This window comes from Microcaecilia unicolor, chromosome 7 (genome assembly GCF_901765095.1).
Source record: "Microcaecilia unicolor chromosome 7, aMicUni1.1, whole genome shotgun sequence".
NCBI classification, from domain to species: domain Eukaryota; kingdom Metazoa; phylum Chordata; class Amphibia; order Gymnophiona; family Siphonopidae; genus Microcaecilia; species Microcaecilia unicolor.
Window position 1 is genome coordinate 28,521,603 of NC_044037.1, and position 21,631 is coordinate 28,543,233.

At 45.2% G+C, this 21,631-nt stretch overlaps 1 protein-coding gene across 2 annotated transcripts in view; it reads left to right on the plus strand.

Annotated features, from left to right (window-relative positions):
• The window catches only part of TMEM255A (transmembrane protein 255A), an 81,779-nt gene that overhangs the window by 50,984 nt on the left and 9,164 nt on the right, over positions 1-21,631 (plus strand). For both annotated transcript variants that reach the window (XM_030209356.1, XM_030209354.1), the window contains exons 5-7: positions 4,416-4,493; positions 13,677-13,765; positions 14,984-15,143. In XM_030209356.1, the coding sequence (XP_030065216.1) occupies positions 4,416-4,493; positions 13,677-13,765; positions 14,984-15,143 (327 nt within the window). The remainder of the gene's footprint in view (positions 1-4,415; positions 4,494-13,676; positions 13,766-14,983; positions 15,144-21,631) is intronic.

The following is a 21,631-nucleotide window of genomic DNA, read 5'->3' on the forward strand; positions in this document are numbered from 1 at the left end:
CTCATCGTACCTGTCAGAGACGGAGTGCGCCTTGGAGCTGCTGTCGGACGATCCCCACCCACTGCTCGTCACTGTCGGAACTCGGAAGAGATTTGTGACATATCGCGCATGTGCGGCACGTCGGTCACTCTTCATTTATATAGTAGGATTGGGTTCCTTTATGAAGAGATTCACGCAAGGTAGTGAGTTATCGGCTTATTACTCAAATAGGGCTTTCGGCACCATATGTAGAGTCAGGGGGATAATGTCAATTTCAAAGCCAGTAATGTTTCCTTGTTTTAAATATCGACAGCATTGCGAATCTAATATAATAATTTGCACCTCCAACGTTCTGAAGCTGACTCCGTGGCAGTGAAGCCGTGTAGTGTTCATAGGATTCGTAATCGCCCCTCCCGCGAGGGAACTCTGTATAGTTGCCAGGGAAAGAAACGCGACATCAGAAGGAGAAGGGACCAACCACAGGCCTCGCACTCGCTCTCAGTGCCCCGCCCTCGGAGGGAAGGGAAGGCTGCATATAATATTCACCCACCGGAAGTTTGTTCCCTCCCTCTGAGTTCCAGGGTCATCGTCCGTCCCCCCTCCCTCCCAGTTCCAGCGTCCCCCCTCCCTCCCTCCCTCCCAATTCCAGGGTCGCCCCTCCCTCCCAGTTCCAGAGTCATCGTCCCTCCCTCCCTTCCAGTTCCAGGCCCCCTCCCTCCGAATTTTAAAAGTCATCCTGACTTACCTCGCGCGGTAAAAAGCGTGATGTCACAAAGCAGGTTAGTTAAACCTTATGGCTATTACAGCACATTGTGATGTCACAAAGCAGGTCAGTTAAACCTTATGGATATTACAGCACATTGTGATGTCACAAAGCAATTTAAAACTTGCGCTGCCACTGGCTAGGGCCTGTGGTCACCAGCTGACTCAGTTTTAGCCTATTTTATTTAGGATTTCCAGAAACAGCAATTCACGTAGCAAATGTCCTAACCAATGTTCAGATTTCTATATCACAGAAAGAGACCAGGCATCGGGAAATGTTCCCACATCTCCTTATTCATACAATATACATTTTCTTTTTGAAAACTATAACATACGTTATTGGAGCTTGTACAGTTAAAGTTACAAGAGCATCAGTTTCTGTTGACGTCATTTGTTTATGACCATATTCTTGGCTAACGCTTTGGCCTTTCTTTTCTTTCATCCTGTTCAGATCCAAGAATTTCAGCTTTAAAAATACTTACCAATGTCCTCATCTCTCCCTGGTACAGTCTGACCTTTTCATTTACAAATAAACCTCACACTCCATTACTCAATATTGAAGAGCTCTAGGTCCTATCTTTCCACATCCAGTTAGAGCAGGAAATGGACAGAGGAAACTGACATCTCTGGCAAGAGGTTACCAAGTCACAATACAGAACTTTCCCTGCTCAGCAGATTGACATTTCCTCTGTTCAACAGTTGACATACCTGTTGTTTAAACATTTTTTTCCAGAGGCCAATATGCTAACTCAAGGGATTTCCTACAGGTTAGTGGCCTGGTTCAAATGACATGCTACTTACACATTTGAGCTGGATTGCAAAATTTTGCTACTGGGCCTGGTGTGTGACAGCATTTTCATGTGCCATTTTTATTTATTTATTTATTTTGCATAATTCAACATTAATGAGCTGCTCTGTGTACTTTTAAATTTTGAGTTTAAATACGCTTCCACAAGTAGCTGGGTACATGTAACAGTTTACAATCACAAAGGCCAAATTTACGTAAGCTTTGTTAGAAGGAGGCTTTGCATACAAAAACATGAGAAGCTCAGAGTAGCAGCTTGAGCAAGGGTGGGTCCTAGTGCCTTGAAAACACAGCCACACACAGATTTTACTGCGCAACAAACATCAGTTTATTTATGTGCAAGGAAGGGGGTGACCTGTTCCCTTCACAGATATATATATATCTAAAATAAAGTTCTCTCCTGTTTCCTGCTCTGGCAAGACCACAGCGTGGAGTACTCTGGCTCTCAAAAGATGGCGCAAACAGCTTGTCTCTGAACTAGAGTCCCAGAGTTAAAGTACTGTCTTCCAGTATTCAGCACAGTTGGGCCCAGGCTTGGGCCTTGGTTCCAACGATAGTTAAACTTAGCCTACTTGAGTAGAGCTTCTGCAAGCTCCTCCTCTATCCTCTGGGCCTCCCTGTCTGATCTGTGTTGAAGGTTTTTATCATGCCTTGACCACGCCCTCCCTGGAGGGAGTAAGGGGATCATGCCTTAATCCCTGCAGTGATCATCTGGTCATTTAGGGCACCTTTTTCTAACTTAGGGCAAGATGCATCAACAAAATGTAAAACAACTGAAAACGTAAAAGTCATTACCGTTTTAGAAAAAACGAAGGATGCACTAAAAAAAAGACGCACATGTTCGGCGCGGTATTCAAACGTCGGATGCATGAAAGTATCGTTAATCTGGTGTAATCTCCGCCAGCGGTATAGGAAACGCATGCGCACAATCGCCAAACCTATGATGTCACCTTGCCCGAAGACGCCACGCTGCTCACCCCCGTTTCAATCAGCTGATATCGGAGAGTGCAGTTGAAAGCGTGCATCACAAAAATAGCCTTCCATTTTGGCCATTATTCACACCCAAATAATAAAAACGTCTTTTTTGGCCGTGCTTCACAGTCAGCTAAGAGATCTGGAAGTCTCTGAGCTGAGTGAAGCACGGCCAAAAAGGAAGTTTTTATTATTTGGCCAAAATGGAAGGCTATTTTTGTGATGCACGCTTTCAACTGCACTCTCCGATATCAGCTGATTGAAAACCCAGCCAAAATGGAAGACTATTTTTGGCCAAAATGGAAGGCTATTTTTGTGATGGACGCTTTCAACTGCACTCTCCGATATCAGCTGATTGACACCCCCCCCCCCCCGGCCAAAATGGAAGGCTATTTTTCTGATGGACGCTTTCAACTGCACTCTCCGATATCAGCTGATTGACCCCCCCCCCCCCCCGGCCAAAATGGAAGGCTATTTTTCTGATGCACACTTTCAACTGCACTCTCCGATATCAGCTGATTGAAAAACAGGGAGGTGAGCGGCGCGGCGTCTTCGAGCGGTGTATATGACGTATGTTTTTGACAAATTTTCGAGCTAGCGCAGCCCCAACAAGAGGTAAAATCTCTCCTTAAATTTTCTGGCAATTTCCACCGTTAAGGCAATCGGAAAAGGTTAGTGCATCTCATTACAATAGGGTTTCTGCACAATTTGCTCATCTGCATTCCGTTTTCGTTAGCTGCTACCGCCGTCGGAAAATGGCCTTTAGTGCGTGCCACGGTTTAAAACTTGTTCGTTAAAGGCTCGTTTAGTTTAGTGCGTCTTGCCCTTAGTCATGATAAGAACAGGTCTAGACCAAAACGTTTAAATTGTAGCCTTGGACGTTTTGGTTTTGTTCCATTATGGCAGAAAAACGTCCAAGTGTTAGGAACGCGCTAATTCCACTTCCCATATGCCCCCTTGTGATCTGGACACAGTGCAGACAAACTGCATAGATAAATGTCTGCAAAAATTAGGTTTCAAAAATAGTGATTTGACTGTTTTGGCAAGAAAAATGTGCAAATGCTGCTTTATGCCACTTTTTAAACGTTTTTCTCTCTTATTGGGATATCTTTGTGTTAGCTTTTGGCAAATGGAGCATGTTGGTTGTTTGTTCTGTTGAATCATCAATACAATTGTTGAAACATAGACGTTTTTCTCTTTGAGAAATGAGCTCCACAGGCACTTAATTGTCGATTAATGGCAACTTTGGTGTATGTACCCTGTTTCCCCGAAAGTAAGACCTAGTAGAGGTTTTCCTGAATTGCTAGATATAAGGCCTCCCCCGAAAGTAAGACCTAGCCCTAGCAAATTTTTGTTTGAAAGCAGGGCTGCCGAGAGCCGGACAAGGCCGCCCCCGGGCCGGCCCCCCCTCCACCCGAGGTCTCCGGGCCCCCCCTCCACCCGCCCTCCGTCGCTCCCAGAACTAACCTTAAACGCCTTTTACCTTCGCAGCAAGCAGCAGCAGGGCAGACCTCTCCTTCCTTCCGTGCCCCGCCCTCGCGGACGTTACGTCAGGCGAGGGCGGGACACGGAAGGAAGGAGTGGCCTGCCCTGCTGCTGCGAAGGTGAAAGGAGGCGTTTAAGGTTAGTTCCGGGAGCGACGGAGGGCGGGCGGGCGGGCCAACCCCGATCCAACCCCGATGTTTCCCTGAAAAATAAGACAGCCCCTGAAAATAAGACCTAGCGCATTTTGGGGGGCAAAAATGAATATAAGACAGTGTCTTATTTTCGGGGAAACACGGTAGGTGGCACTAGTCACCAGTTTATAGAATTGCCCTATTAATGCTTAATGAACACTTTGAGCCTGTAAGTTTGTTCTAATGAACTGCTGCTTGCTATATACTTTCTTTTTCTTTAGGATCTTAGACCAATTTATGCAGGAAGATGTCAGTATTTCTCAAAAGCTACGCGCCCCTATACTGACCATACCACCGAGGTGAGGTTATTTTCTGTTAACGTTCACACCTTGCATGAAACCTTCAGATGGTACAGGTAATTATAGAGATGTTTACTGTACATCATTTGTACATGAAATAATAAAGGATTTCAAAGGAGTAACATGAGAAAGAGAAAAAATAAGGTAGAACTTAAAGCAGAAGTTCTCAAACCTGGCCTGGGGGACCCCCAGCCAGTCAGGTTTTCGGTATATTCACAATGAATACTCGTGAGATTGATTTGCATGCACTGCTTCCACTGCAAGCAAGTTCTCTCGTGCATATTCCATGTGAATATCCAGAAAACTCGACTGTCTGGAGTTGCCTCCAGGACCAGGTTTGGGAACCTGAACGGTTCTAGGCAAAGTATAGTGTAGCTTAAACCATCCCTAAGTAGAAGCTTTACCAGTAGACTTTCATGGGCAGATGATCAAAAGCCTCGCGCCATTCCAAACAGCGCTCTAAAAATAGCGCTGGAACTTCACAGGGCTTTACTGCCCCAATGATCAGAGATAATTGCATGCAAATTTAAGCACGGAATTCTCTCTGATCATAAGGTAGAAGTGCAGGAGGATTGTGCCGGAGCATGCGCTCAGGCAGACCTGTCAAACACAGGGGCTGGAGGTCTATAGGACCACCAGACACCAACCACCCCCGCCCTGAGCCAAGTGTAATGGGGGCTGGAGGTCCAGCAGACCTCCGGTCCCACCGACCCCCCCCCCCCAACACAAGTTGGGGGAGGGGCTGAAGATCTGGGTGGTCTCCGGTCCCCCGTCACATGTTTTGGCAGGGCTGTAGATCCAGTGAATCTCCAGCCCCCTCTAACCCCCCCCCCCCCAAGCATCCCTCAGACGTCCCTGGTGGCCCAGTGGGCTGCGGGTCAATCCCCCCTCCCACCTGGTCTAGCAGCCCTTACCCACCTTCCTACCTTCATTTGGAGGAGGGAGGTGGCCTCCTTCCTCTTCCATCGGCGCTGCCTCCAAAATGGCAGTGCTCAGCCCTGCCCAGAGCATCCTCCAACTGAAGGTAGGGGGGGTGGGGAAGGGCCGCTAGACCACCAGTTGGGGGGGGATTGACCCACAGCCCACTGGACCACCAGGGATGTCTGAGGGATGCGGGGGGGGGGGGGGGTTAGGGAGGCTGAAGACCCACCGGATCTCCAGCTCCCCCGAACCAGGGTCGGGGGGACCGGAGGTCTGCTGGATCTCCAATCCCCTGTCACTGGGGGGGGGTCAGGTTTCTCGTGGGGGGCTACTGCATTGGGGGGAATGGGGGCCTGCTAGCATGCAAATGCATGCTGGACAGGGCTCACCATTCCTCCCTAATGGTCTGCAAACCCTAATGCCAGCTCCGAGCTGGCATAGGATTTGCCACGGCCAACGAGCCAATCTGATCATTGGGGATGAATAGGTTTAGCATGCATGTGCATGCCACTTGCGCTAAGAGCCCTGTTTTTCATGCATTTGCGTGTTAGTTGCATTCAGAGCCTGCGAGTGTGTTGTTTCACGCACACGGGGGCTCTGATCATGGGGTGGCAGCAATCGCAGGTGCTAGTATGGCGCTAACAGCCTATAGCACCAGCGTTTGCTTTTGATCATTGGCCTATTAGTTCTTAAGCAAATCTTCTTTATTGTAGTATTCGTAATAATCAAAGAAAATCCAATTTACAGTTCAGTTGCTTAGAAGAGAATTGTTGCCTTCTGCACATAGAGTCTGCATCTAGCCACCCCAGAGGCAATGAGTTGACCAGAACCTCAGCCCAGCTGAGAAGAAAAGCTGTAAAACTGAAAGGAGAACAAGGGGAAGAAACTCAGGGAAAATAAAAGGGGAATGACTTGGGGAAATGGTAAAAACTCCTAGTGGAATTACAGTAAATTAAGGAGGGACCAGCCCTAGAACAGCTGCTGCTCACAAAGCATGCTAGCAAGACTGGGTCTCTCACACAGCCCGCAGGGGCAGAGAGAGAAGGCTGGCTCTAGCTCAGAGCTAATAGCCAATAGGGAAAGATCACAAGGAGCCAATCACAGGATACTGGAAACTATAGGAAAAGCAGTCCTAATACACAGTGCTGTCTATTACACAGACAAAGCAATTGAATACAAATAATACTTATATTAAATGTACATAATGATGCACCCTGCCTCCATGAATATGGGGGCAGAACAGAACCACTACCCTGTTATAAAGGCCCGAGTGAAACAAAAATTTTTTTTTTTTTTTTTTTTTTTTTAATCTCTGCATACCTCCAAGCTGGTGCAAAACCACCAAATGGGAAATTATTTTTAACGTAGACGTATATTCTCTTTGTGCGCAGGGGAATTACATGTGTAGATTTTTGGCTCAGTAAAGCTGCATCGAAACCACATCCACAACACACACCCTTGAAGTTTCTGCATATCAGTGATCTCCACATACAAACTGTGCTTTTCTGTTTACAGTCTAGAAGGGCAGTTCTGTAAGGTGTGCCGTAATTAAGGCATCCATTTTTATCCATGTTGATAGAATGCTAGCACTTAGGCACGGGATTGGCACCATTAATTGGCCAATATGCACGTCTATTCTGTAACATGGTGTAAATGCAAGTAGGTCATACCTGTAGGCAGAGCATGGGTGTGTTATGGGTGTTCCACCTAGCTAGATATGCAACCTGCAGAATAAGTATGGCCACGTACACATGCCATTAGAAATCATGCCGTGTCAGTGGCAGGTATACTTTGCTTTGTGTTAGAATACTATAAAACTATCTCCTTTATAGGTTGGCACTATGCACACCCCTTTCCGGCACCTATATTTTGGTTTGACTCTATAGAATTGCCACCTAGGCATGTAAATGCCGCTGTTTACACATGGAGATGCTTTTAAAATAGAGGCCTAGTGTATTTATAGACCACGTGGGGCAGGAGCTCTCAATCCAGTCCTCGGGACATACCTAGTCAGTCAAGTTTTCAAGATATCCACAATGAATATACATGAGATAAATTTGCATATACCACCTTCATGGTATGCAAATCTAGTTCATACATATTCATTATGGATATCCTGAAAACCTGACTGACTGGGTTGAGATCCCCTGAACTAGGGTAATCCAAAGCAGTTTACAGTCTTTAAGCGCCCCCTTTACAAAGCTGCTGTACAAGGGGCCTTCGGTAGCATCAGCACGTGGATTTGCCGCGAGCTGAGGCCTACTTTTACCACAGCAGGTAAAAGGACTCTTTTTTTTTTAATGGAAATGGCTGTGTTGTAAGTGTAACGCTTGTTACGTGACCATTTTTGGGCACAGCCCTTACCGCCTCCTAAATAAGGGCTCCTACGTTAACCCTGGTGGTAACTGAGCAGCGCGCGGGGCAGCCCGATTACCACCGGGCAAGCCTCCGGCGCTAAAAAAACCAAACCAAAACTATTTTCTCAGCGCCTGAAATAATGTGCGTTGGTTCTCCTGCGGTAGCCCCGCAGTACTGCCGAATTGGCACTTTGTAAAAGGGGCCCTGAATGCAATAAGTTAAATAAAAAAATAAACTCAAATATCCTGTCTACAAGCCCCATCAGTGTAAAATGGCTTTGTTTGTCATGCTCTGTTCTTGACAGTTTCATGTCGGTTCTTTCACTCGGGTAGATTTTCAAAGGGTGCTGAGCACTGATGTTAAGCTGTTCATTTACCAGTTTGTCCAGTATTCGACGGCAACTTTCCAGCTAAAAGCGTAGCTAAATTTCTGATTAAATGTAACTGTGGACACCTTATCTAGTTAGATTTAAGGTTGCTATATGTGCTATCACTGGTGGGTAAATTTAGCAGTTTGGGCTGATTTAATACTAACCAGCTGCATCTGGCTCCTTTTTGTTTGACTAAATCATATACACAGCAGTTCTGTGTGGACAGAGTTTAGCTAGACTAGGAAATGGGGAAGCAGAATTTTTAACCAGTTAGATTTACAGTGGTTGGAATGTAAGGGAGGAGTAGCCTAGTGGTTAGTGCAGTGGACTTTGATCCTGGGGAACTGAATTCGATTCCCACTGCAGCTCCTTGTGACTCTGGGCAAGTCACTTAACCCTCCATTGCCCCTGGTACAAAATAAGTACCTGAATATACTATGTAAACCGCTTTGAATGTAGTTGCAAAACCCACAGAAAGGCGGTATATCAAGTCCCATTTCCCTTTCCCTTTCCTTTCTATGGTCTTTGTCCCAGAAATGGCAAAGAAAGATTTTATACCACATTCATTATTGGTTTAATCATGTATTCATGATGAGTGTGACTGTTAGGCAGACTGGATGGATCGTTCAGGTCTTCATCTGCTGTCATCTACTATGTTACTATGGAGCTTATTTTCGAAACATATGACCTTTCTGATCTCATGTACAACTTGCTTTAAATTAGTCCCCTTACTTTCTTACTCCTGTTAACTCTCTCTTATGTAGCTATATGTTTCATCTTTGCTTACACCTTATGCTGTCTATTGAAATGTTTCATTGCATATTGTGTTGACACTGTAATGTAGCATACTATAAGAACATAAGAATAGCCATACTGGTCAATCTAGCTCAGTATCCTGCTTCCAGTGGTGGTCAGTTCAGGTCACAAGTACCTGGCAGAAACCCAAATAGTAGCAGCAATCTATGCTACCAATCCCGTGGCAAGTAGTGACTTTCCCCATGTCCATCTCAATAACAGACTATGGACTTTTCCTCCAGGAACTTGTCCAAACCTTTTTCAAACCTAGATACGCTAACTGCTGTTGCTACATCCTCTGGCTACGAGTTCCAGAGCTTAACTATTCTTTGAGTGAAAAATATTTCCTCCTATTTGTTTTAAAACAATTTCCATGTAATTTTGTACTTTTTGAAAGAGTGAAAAATCGATTCACTTTTACCCGTTCTACACCATTCAGGATTTTATAGACCTTAATCATTTCAGCTGTCTCTTTTCCAAGCTGACGAGCCCTAACCTCTTTAACCTATCCTCATATGGAAGGAGTTCCATCCCCTTTATCATTTTGGTCACTCTTCTTTGAACGTTTTTTAATTCCACTATATCTTTTGTGAGCTAAGGTGACCAGAATTGAACGCAATACTCAAGGTGAGGTTGCACCATGGTGTGATACAGAGGCATTATAATATTCTTGGTCTTATTTTGCATCCCTTTCCTAATAATTCCTAGCATCCTGTTTGCTTTTTTGGCCGCCACTGCTCACTGGGCAGAAGATTTCGGCATATTATTTATAACGACATCTAGATCTTTCTTGAGTGCTGACTCCTAAGGTGGGCCTTGGCATCAGATATCTGTGATTTGGATTATTCTTCCAATGTGCATCACTTTGCATTTGTCCACATTTAATGTAATCTTCCCTTTGGATGCCTAGTCTTCCAGTTTCCTAAGGTCTTCCTGCAATTTTTCACAATCCACATGTGTTTTGACAACCTTGAATAGTTTTGTCTCATCTGAAATTTAATCACCTCACTCGTTCCGATTTCTAGATCCTTTATAATTGTGTTAAATAGCACCGGTCCCAGTACAGATTCCTGTGGCACTCCATTATTCACCTCCTCCATTGAGAAAAATGGCCATTTAACCCTACCATTTGTTTTCTGTCCAATAACCAATTCCTAATCCACAGAAGGACATTGCTTCCTATCCTATGACTTTTTAATTTTCTCAGGAGCCTCTCATGCGGAACTTTGTCAAAAGCTTTCTGAAAATCTAGATACACCTCATCACTGACTCACCTTTATCCACATGTTTATTCACGGCGCCTTCAAAGAAAAGAAGCAAATTGGTGATGCAAGACTTCCCTTCGCTGAACCCATGCTGACTCTGTCCCATTAAACCGTGTTTGTCTACGTGTTTCATAATTTTATTCTTTATAATAGTTTCCATTATTTTGCCTGGCACTGAAGTCAGGCTTACCAGTCTTTAATTTCCCAGATCACCCTTCAAACCCTTTTAGAAAATCGGTGTTATGTTGGCCACCCTCCAGTCTTCAGGTACTTTGGATGATTTAGTGACAGATTACAGATCACTAACAGCAGATCAGCAATTTCATGTTTTCGAGTTCTATCAGCACCCTGGAATGTATAGTATACCATCCGGTCCAGGTGATTTATGATTTATCACTCTTTAATTTGTCGATTTGGCTCACTACATCTTCCAGGTTCACAGAGATTTATTTCAGTTCCTCCACACACTTGAAAACCATTTCCAGTACAGGTTGATCTCTTACATCTTGTTCCGTAAAGACTGAAGCAAAGAATTCATTTACCTCTTTGCTATGGCCTTGACCTCCCTGAGTACCCCTTTTGCTCCTTCATGATCTAACATGCTTTGTGCTTCTGATGTACCTGAAAAAAGTTACTATGAGTTTTTGTGTTCACGACGTTTTTCTTCATATTCTTTTATAGCCTTCTTTATCAATGCTTTGCATCTAACTTGACAGTGTTTATGTTGCTTCTTATTTTCTTCATTTGGATCATTTTTCCATTCTTTGAAAGATGCTGTTTTGGCTCTAATAGGCTCTTTCACTTCACCTTTTAACCATGCTGGCTGTCGTTTGCTCCTCTTTCCACCTTTGTTAATATGTGTAATACATCTGGTCTGGGCTTCTATGATATTTTTAAACAATGTCCATGCCTGATTTAAAGTCTTAACTTTTGTAGCTGACCCTTTTAGCCTCTTTTAACCATTTTCCTCATTTTGTCATAGTCGCCCTTTCAAATATTAAATGCTGCTACAATATATTTCCTTCGTGACTTTGCTCCAGATATGCCATATTTTGTATTGTTATTTGAATATTACTGCTCTAATTATCTATTGCTTATATTTGATTTATGCTGTACACTGCCTTAAATGAATTCCTTCAAAAAGGCAGTAAATAAATCCTAATAAATAATTAAAATAAATATGGACGTCTCAAAATTCCCAAATGGACATCCATGTGCTTGAAGCATCCAAATCCTGATTTTGCAAAGGCAGAAAAGGGACATCCAACACTGCAGTACATCCAAACAGAAAGGGGGGAGTGTTGTGGGTGGGAGTTTGGATGGACTAGGGTGGGCTCAAAATCAGGATGTCCAACATCAGTTACTGAATGGGGAAAAAAACAACCAAGCCTAAAAGGAAGGACGTCCTAAGTTAGACCTAGTTTTAGTCAAATCCAGACAGTGGCATGCCTAGCTTGGTTGCCACCTGGGGTAAGAGCACCCCCCTCCTCCGGGTGAGTCACACACCCCCCCCCCCCTTTACATTTGCAACACTTTCCTCCAGGAAGATTGCAATCATTTCTAATTTAAAATGTATGTTCCCCTCCCTCCAGCCGTAGTTCTGGGTGGGAAATGAAACAACATACATAATTAAGATACGTAAAACATACAACAAAACACTAATTTTTTAATCAAAAACTCAAAACAGAAACATCACACTTTTTTCATTCTTTCATAATATACAGCTTTCTTAGCAAATGTAGAACTCCTAATGTTTCTCAAGCTGGAACTGTTGTGTACCCCCCTCCACACCCCCCAGCTAAGAATATAAAAATAGCCATACTGGGTTAAATCGATGGTCTATGTAGCCCAGTATCCTGCTTCTAACAGTGGCCAATCCAGGTCACAAGTACCTGGCAGAATCCCAAAGAGTACCAAGATTCCATGCTTACCGATACCAGGGGTAAGTAGAGACTTTCACCACGTCTCTCGTAATAATAGATTATGGACTTTTCCCTCAGGAATTTGTCCAGATTGAACTAGGCCCTGCTCTGTATCTACTGGCTATCTGTTAATGCTCTAGGCTGTAACAGTTGGGGGAAAGAGTTCTAGACTATTCAAACAAGTAAATAAAAGTTTGCGCTTTTTTTTAATGAAATTCAAACTAGACCCTGCTACTTTGATTTTCAGGATAATGACAATGTATCTGCATGAGAGAAATTTGCATGCAACGAGGCAAAAACCTCAGACTGGTTCATCTTAATCCTCAAAGTCCTCGGTTGCTTCAGATTTTTACTGATTCTGCACTATCTTGAAGGGAGCCTAACTCTTGTGAGTTAGTCACGCACGTATTAACTTGGTCTAATAAAAAAGGTCTCACCTGCAGAAATTTAACTGAAGGATTTCTTTCTGTGGATGTTATCGTTTTTTTTATTGAGTTGTACAGTTACAAACTAAATAAGACACCATAGTCATACATATAACTTGAACATCAATAAGATTACCATACATCAAGATCCAGATGTGCAAACAATAATAAAGGTATATTTATTGATTGATTGATTAGGATTTATTTACCGCTTTTTTGAAGGAATTCACTCAAGGTGGTGTACAGTAAGACTAGATCAAACATGAGCAATAGGCAATTACAACAGTACAAATATTCAAATAACAATACAAAGTATGGTATAGTATACTACTTACAATGTCAACACAGTACATAATAGAACATTTTAATTGATAGTGAAGGGTAAAGCAAAGATGGAACATATAGATAGGTAAGAGAGTGAGAAGAGTTAGAAAGTAAGGTGACTAATTAAAGAAAGACGGTTAAATATTATCTCAGCTAGGGTAGGAGTGGATAAACATGTCCTGCTGTAGTATGTGCAGCCCATGTCACTCCTTGTGTGTGTGAATGTGGGGGGGGGGGGGACTAACAGGTTAGTTAGTTGTTCCATTAAAGGCCTGGTTGAAGAGCCACGCTTTCACCTGCTTCCTGAAGTAGAGATAGTCTTGTGTAAAAGCAGAGCCTTTCAGGCAGTGCATCCCCCCCCCCCCCCCCCCCCCACCACCAGCTCCCAGCTCGCCACCTCCCTTCAGAAAATCTTAATATCCAAGACCTCGGCATCACTCAGCCCAATTCGACAGATCTCTGTTTTCTTCGTTTATTTCTATAGATCCAAACAGACTAACAGAGAAAAATGAAGGCAGATAGTGACCATATGGCTTATCAAGCCTGCCAAGAATTCAGGCTTTCAGAGCTAATGGCACAGACTGAGCATTGCTACCATCTTCCAGCCTTTTTCCAAGGGAAGATCTGGGCACATAGGATTGCTTGCCAACTTCCTATCTCCTGGTTGGCACCAGGCTGCCTATTCAGAGTTGAGCTATGCATGTCGGTAATAATCAAGCACTTTCACAAAAGCACATGCAAGAGTTGATAGCTTCAAATCGACTGTGAATCACTTCATTTTCTTCTTGTTTGTGTTCTTACAGGTGGTCTGTCAGCTGCCACTGCGTGGTCCGTGTACAATTAAAATCAAAGCTAATACCTGCTATTGCTGTGACCTCTACAACTGTGGAAGGTGACTGTGAAGCTGGACTATAGCTTGGTGTGCTGCTACCTTATGAAAAATTAGTTACATGAATGCCAAATACCAAGAAACTGTTTCAAAGGTTTCACAGAAAATATACCATACATGGGATATCTGCCAGCCCCAGTGTTAGTTACATCTCTATTGGTATCGCTAGCAATCCTACTATGGATGGAATGTCAGAGAGAGCAGAAAATGGAATCACACAATAAAAATGGATAGGGAGTTACTGTACTCAAGAAAGGTTTAGCTAGAAGTTAGGCTGTGAGAATCAGATACAAGTTGCTCTACACCAGCTTGAATGCAGGCTTCAGGGCACTGGAGTACAGCATATATACAAGGCAGTAGCAAGGGGTGGACAAGCAGAGCAATCGCCCTGGGTGTGGGAGGAGGGGAGGCATGCATAAGTGTTCAGTTTGTGAGTCTGAAATCACGCAAGCCAAAAAAGACAAAGACGATAATGAAAAGCAGCCCTGGCTTAGGCATTGTTTAGTCGAGCAACGGCCCTGCACAGAACAAAAGGAAAAGGGGCTGCAGGGTGTCCCACGCAGACTAAAGCTGGCATTCATTAAACTATATAGCTAGCATGTAGTGAGATTGGCCTCCCAAGTGTTCGGAGCTCTCTAGGGTGAAAACTCCTTGTAAATATGAGAAATTCCCAGAGGTTGATGCAGTAAGCTTGCATTAGCGCCGTGCACTAATACTTGGCCTAACATCAAATTTATGCTCCCTGATGTAGTAACCAAACAGTATGCGAAGAGACTCTGCACTAAAATTGTACTCTAACCTGGAAGATCACATCAGACTTACAGGTCTGTGCTGGCGGCAGCTAGATTTTGTGCCCAGGTCCACCGGGCACAAAATTTGTATTGGCATCCAGAGTTGCACGCACACACATCTGCACCTGGAATGCTGTTCTGTGCATAAGATATTTGCAGGACTAATATTTGTATGCAGAATAACATTCCAGTACACGCACAGATGTTTGCATAGCTCCAGGAGCCAGTACAGGATTTTTGTATTTCTGTGCCCACAAAATTGTGTGCTAAAGCTACTCTAAACCTGTGCAAAGCTTAGTGTAGGTTCTTGAATTGTCCCCCGTCGCCTCTCTCCAGTGCTTTAGTGGTCTTGCTGTCACACAATGATAATGTTTTAAACTGAACACAGAAAACGCTTTTGCTTTATATATTTTTTTTTTTTACGATGCAGGATGGGCACCTCGAGCCAGTATTATGAGTATATTGATGTCAGCAGCTGCCAGGATGTTATCCATCTCTACCACTTGCTCTGGACAGCAACAATCCTGAATATCGTGGGCCTCTTCCTGGGAATCATCACAGCTGCTGTTCTCGCAGGTTTTAAAGACGCGGTACGAGGATGCAATTCTTTTGTTTGAAACGGACTAAATTCGCTTGAGATGATTTACAGTTAGAACAGATTCATTAGACCTGAACCCTGTGAGATAAAGGGCAACCGAAAACTGAATTTGCAACAAAAGCAGGCCTACTCCACTTCCCACAAACAGAAAAGATGCCCCTCGCTCACCCTCCGGACTACCTTTCAAACCCTGGTAGTCTAGTGGCCTTGTCGGGGCAGGAGTGCTCCCCCCCCCCCCCCCCCCCCCCAGCCACTCCTGCCCATATGCTGGCTCTGCAGTCAAAATGACTGCCATGCCTTTCTGTTGCAGCCGTTTTGAGGCTGGAGCCAGCAATAGGCAGGAGTGATCCAAGTTGCTCCTGTTCATGCCAGCTCCAATCCTGAAATGGCTGCCATAACCTTTTACAGCAATTGCAGCAGCCATTTTGACTGCATAGCCGGCACGGCAGGAGCAAATGGGGGATTGCTCCTGCCCCGATGAAGCCACTAGACCACCAGGATTTGAAAGATAGGCATCGGGGGGGGGGGGTATATGACTAGGACCCACTTTTGGTCAGGGAGGAGGCAGAGTGGGTTCCGCTTTTGATCAGAAGGAGGGGGAGTTTCGGTTTCGACCAAAACAAAGCTGAAATTCAAATTTCAGGACGGTTTCACCACTGAAACTGAAATTCAGTCAGTAGCTTATGCTAAAAAATTCTAATATACATATACATCAGGGGGGTTCTCAACCCAATCCTCAGGACATATCTAACCAATCAGGCTTTCGGGATACCCGCAATGAATATGCATGAGATAAATTTGCACACACCCTCTCTGTTCTGTGTAAGTCTAATGTCAGGAAGTATTTTTTCACGGAGAGAGTGGTGAATGCTTGGAATGCCCTCCCGCGGGAGGTGGTGGAGAGGAAAACGGTAACAGAATTCAAACATGCGTGGGATAAACATAAAGGAATCCTCCTCAGAAGGAAGGGATCCCCAGAAGCTTAGCCAGCGGTGGGAGGCAGGGCTGGTGGTTGGGAGGTGGTGATAGTGCTGGGCACACTTATACGGTCTGTGCCAGAGCCGGTGGTGGGAGGCGGGGTGGGTGGTTGGGGGCGGGGATAGTGCTGGGCACACTTATACGGTCTGTGCCCTGAAAAAGACAGGTACAAATCAAGGTAAGGTATACACAAAAAATGACACGTGAGTTTATCTTGTTGGGCAGACTGGGTGGACCGTGCAGGTCTTTTTCTGCCGTCATCTACTATGTTACTATGTCCATTTTATGCATATCCATTGTGGATAACCTGAAACTTGACAGGACTGGGTTGAGAACTTCTAATATATATAAAATTTGAATTCAGCCTTGTTTTGGTTTTGCCTGAAAATGCCAGTGCATTTTTGGCTGAAAACAAAACTCCCCCTCCTCCTGATCAAAAGTGGGCCCCACTCTGCCTCCCCCAGGCCCTTGCTATATATATAGAATAGCAAGAGGGGTTTGTGGCTATGGGTCTGCACAGCCAATGGCAAATCTCCACACCATCTGTAACAAATGGCTGATTTTTCACTTCAGTAGTTACACCCCTTACCCACCACTCATCCAGCCCACATCCCACACCACTCCCCTCAAATGCCATTTGCAATCCCTTACTTGCCACACCCCCTATACCTCCTCTCATCCACTCCACACACCATCCAAGGGACAGAAAGTGCCTGAGTGAGGCCTAAGAAGAGATTGATTGATTTATTATTTCAGATCATTTATACCCTGCCTTTTGCCGCAGTGTTGCAGCCCCAAAGCGGCTTACAATGAACTAGTTAAAATAAATACAGTGCAGTTACATTTCATCAGGAAGGGTGGGAGGACAAGGCAAGAAGGGAAAGGCAAAGGAGGCAAAGAGAAACAGCAGAAGTCCAAGCGGGCCAAGAGGGATGATGGAAGACCAGGCTGACGTGAATAAGTCCTGCAAAGTGATCCCCAAATGAAGCACTGAAGAGCCAGCAGCAGCATACAGAAGAGATAGAGTACTTGGGTCAAGTTGGAGAGGGGGGAGGGTTGAAGATAGTTTGCCTGGGTCAGGTTGAAGAGGGGAGAAAGAGTGATTACTTTAGATGATGATGAATGGAGACAGTAAGAGGGTAGTTATTAATGTGGGTTTAGGCAGTAATGCATGAGATTTTGCCCCTTAACGTGTGTTAAGTGGCAATAACATGTATTTTATTACCATGACACATGCTCATTTAGGTTACTGCGGGCTACCTAATAATGAGATGCAAATGCATGCAAAATACGTCATTCCTATATAAATTAAATCATGTAGCTTGTGAGGAACATGGCAAGCTGCATTATTTCTGGAAATTTTCCTTCCTGCAAGCATTGGGCCATGAACATGCGACACGAAGAAAAGAAGTAACTCCCCCTCCTCCCCCCACCAAAACACCCCTCATTTCGGAAGACACATTACAGAAAGCAGTCAGGCCCCTCCCCCGAAGACTCCTCACCCCTCCATAGTCTCTCCCCCCGCACCAGACGTACCTTAAGCAATTCCTGGTTGGACTGAACCCCAGTCACTTATGCTTCTGCTGGCATAGAGTTCAAAATGGTACCCACCACCCTTAACAGTGGTCTTGTTTTGGCTGTCTGGGAACCCTTCCCTAACCACACGACTAAGAAGTGCTCGCCTGAACACACTCCAAATATAAGTCTAATTTGGGAGGCTGGGAGTGAGGGGGCGGGTTAGGATAGGTGTGGCAGGGAAGGAAATTATAAATTTTGAAAAGAAAGTTTTGTGTTACCGTGTTCAGTGCAGTGGCATACGAAGGGGGGGCGGTGGGGGCGGTCCGCCCCGGGTGCACGCCCGCGCGCCTGTCGGCTCTTCGTTCTCATGCTCCCTCTGCCCCGGAACAGGTTACTTCCTGTTCCGGGGCAGAGGGAGCATGAAAACGAAGAGCCGGCAGGCGCATGGCACCCCCCCCCCCCCAGTGGCGTGCGCCCGGGGGGGGAGGGGTTCTTTTGCCGTGGGATTGGGGGTTCTTTCGCCGGGAGGGGGGCGCTGCACCCGGTGGGCGCATCAGCGATCCGCCCCGGGTGTCAGCCCCCCTAGGAACGCCACTGGTTCAGTGCACAAGATTGTTAACTGGATATAGTATTACTTTTGTTCAATGTTATGATGCATTGCAACATACTTCAAAATATGGTTATTTTTCCATAAATTAAAAGATTATTAAATGTCCAACTGTTTAAAAAGCCAAGCTTTTCAGGTGAGATCATTTGAGTCCAGCCTCAGCCGACTGAGAACTTTATTTCAGTCTTTAGGCACAGCTGAAACAAATGTTCTGATCCTAATCTTTGTGTTATATTTTCTGAAGTGGAGGTTATGGTAAAGAATGCTCTTTGGGTTTACCTAAGGTAGTGAGTTGAAAAATACCGAGAAATTAAACATTTTAAATACTGAGGTGCTATGCCTCTAACAATCATAAAGATAAATTATAAGTATTTTATAGGTAATCTTGGCCGAAGGAGTTGTCTCAGCAGAGCTATTGCTCTTTGTTCACGATCTAGCCAGGATCATCCGTGTTACAGCATTCTGGATATAAAGGGAAATTGCAGTAGTCTAAGGCAAGACCATGGGGAAGAGAGTAACTTCAATCCAATCCCCTGCATCTAAGAATGGCTGGATCTTCCTAAAAACCTACATTCAGATCTAAAGCTATTTGGTCACCCAGGGCCGGTCTTAGGCAGAGGCGACCAAGGCGGCCGCATAGGGCCCCGCGCCTAAGGGGGCCCCGCTCTGCCTCCACTCCGACCTCCGCTCGCCTCGGACGACTGTCCGCATCATTCATGATGATCCCGTGGCTCGGCCACTCCACTTCTGGGGAGGGGAGGTTTCATGATAGCATTGTGCTTATTATTTCAATCAGTTTTTTTGTACAAGTTTAGCTTCATTTGTCTTTATTTGAAATTTCATAAATAAAAAGAAATTTTAAAAATGGAATAATCTTATCAATGGGGTGGAGCTAGGGTGGGGGCGGAGCTAGGGCGGGGCTAGGATGGGGCCCCACCAAATTGGTCTGCACAGGGCCCCACACTTGCTAAGACCGGCCCTGTGGTCACCATAGGACAAGAGAAAAGAGTCTAATACTTGGTCTGGGTTTTAGGATTTCACCAGTGAATATTTGAGTTGTTTTTCAATGCATTGTTTTTTTTTAAATATCTTTATTGATTCAGTGAGATGAACAATGTCACTTATAGACAACAATGCTCGCAGGCCGCTTAGGACCTTACACAAGAAACCCTTCCATAACCATTATATATAACCAATAACCATATGAATACAAGAAGGATTCAGAAAAACACAATGGACTGTTGTTCCCCTCATCTTTTCCATTTGTACCTCGGAAGGAATTACAGAGGGTCCTGCAGGTGGTGCTCTTGCCCCACCTGGATTACTATAACCCCCATCTACCTGGATCTCCTTAAAAAGCAGACCTCTCGTTTACATTTAATTTTGGCCACAGTATTTTGACTTATCACAGGCCATAGAAGATAAGATAGGGCCCATCCCCATCTGAAATCCCCCCCATTGATTGCCTATCATTTTACACATATATTTTAAAATTTCTGTTAGAGGTTTTAGATGTCCAAATTTTCAGACTCAAAGAGGTGCCTTTTCAAAGTACGTAGACTTATAAAGTTACATAGAGGCATATTTTCAAAGCACTTAGACTTATATGGAACTTTGTAAGTTTAAGTGCTTTGAAAATGAGCCCCAGAGTATCATAAAAGAATAAGAAACACATCTGGGTTGATGTACCTGCTGAAAGCCTTTCTTCTAGACAGCATCATTTGTTGGTCTTGCCCAGTGCTTTTTTTGTGCCGGTACGCAACGGTACGGCGTACCGGCACCTTTTTTTTTTTGCTCCCCCCGCCCCGTGAGTCCATGTCCCGCACGCAGTGCCGGCCCCCATTTCCGGCCGCTGCTGCTTCTCCTGTTGAGCAGCAGCGGCCGCTACACAAAGAAAAAGATTTTTTTAAAAATTGAAACCTGGCTGAAACGCGGCACCCCGGCACTGTAGACAGCCATTAGGTATTGGCTGTTGCCCCGCAACCGCTCCTCCTCTTGCCTCTACGTCACTGCGCTCCTCCGGGGTCTTCCTCCAGGGGCAGTGACGTAGAGGCAAGAGGAGGAGCGGTTGCGGGGCAACAGCCAATGCCTAATGGCTGTCTACAGTGCCGGGGTGCCGCATTTCAGCCAGGTTTCAATTTTTTTTCAATCTTCTTTTTCTTTGTGTAGCGGCCGCTGCTGCTCAACAACAGGAGAAGCAGCAGCGGCCGGAAATAGGGGCTGGTGCCGCGTGCGTCGCGTCTTCGCGCCGTTCGCGTCAAACTTGGCAGGGAGAGGGAATCCAACAGAGGGAAGGATTGGGGAGAGAGAGAAAGAGGGAAACCAACAGAGGGAAGGATTTGGGAGAGAGAGGGAAAACAACAGAGGGAAGGATTGGGGAGAGAGAGAAAGAGGGAAACCAACAGAGGGAAGGATTTGGGAGAGAGAGGGAAAACAACAGAGGGAAGGATTGGGGAGAGAGAGAAAGAGGGAAACCAACAGAGGGAAGGATTTGGGAGAGAGAGGGAAAACAACAGAGGGAAGGATTGGGGAGAGAGAGAAAGAGGGAAAACAACAGAGGGAAGGATTGGGGGGAGAGAGAGAAAGAGGGAAACCAACAGAGGGAAGGATTGGGGAGAGAGAGAAAGAGGGAAAACAACAGAGGGAAGGATTGGGGAGAGAGAGGGAAAACAATAGAGGGAAGGATTGGGGAGAGAGAGAAAGAGGGAAAACAACAGAGGGAAGGATTGGGGAGAGAGAGAAAGAGGGAAACCAACAGAGGGAAGGATTTGGGAGAGAGAGGGAAAACAACAGAGGGAAGGATTGGGGGAGAGAGAGAAAGAGGGAAACCAACAGAGGGAAGGATTGGGGGAGAGAGAGAAAGAGAGAAACCAACAGAGGGAAGGATTGGGGAGAGAGGGAAACCAACAGAGGGAAGGATTGGAGAAAGAGGGAAAACAACAGAGGGAAGGATTGGGGAGAGAGAGGGAAAACAACAGAGGGAAGGATTGGGGAGAGAGAGAAAGAGGGAAAACAACAGAGGGAAGGATTGGGGAGAGAGAGGGAAAACAACAGAGGGAAGGATTGGGGAGAGAGAGAAAGAGGGAAAACAACAGAGGGAAGGATTGGTGAAAGAGGGAAACCAACAGAGGGAAGGATTGGGGGGAGAGAGAGAAAGAGGGAAACCAACAGAGGGAAGGATTGGGGAGAGAGAGAAAGAGGGAAAACAACAGAGGGAAGGATTGGGGAGAGAGAGAAAGAGGGAAACCAACAGAGGGAAGGATTTGGGAGAGAGAGGGAAACCAACAGAGGGAAGGATTGGGGGAGAGAGAGAAAGAGGGAAACCAACAGAGGGAAGGATTGGGGGAGAGAGAGAAAGAGGGAAACCAACAGAGGGA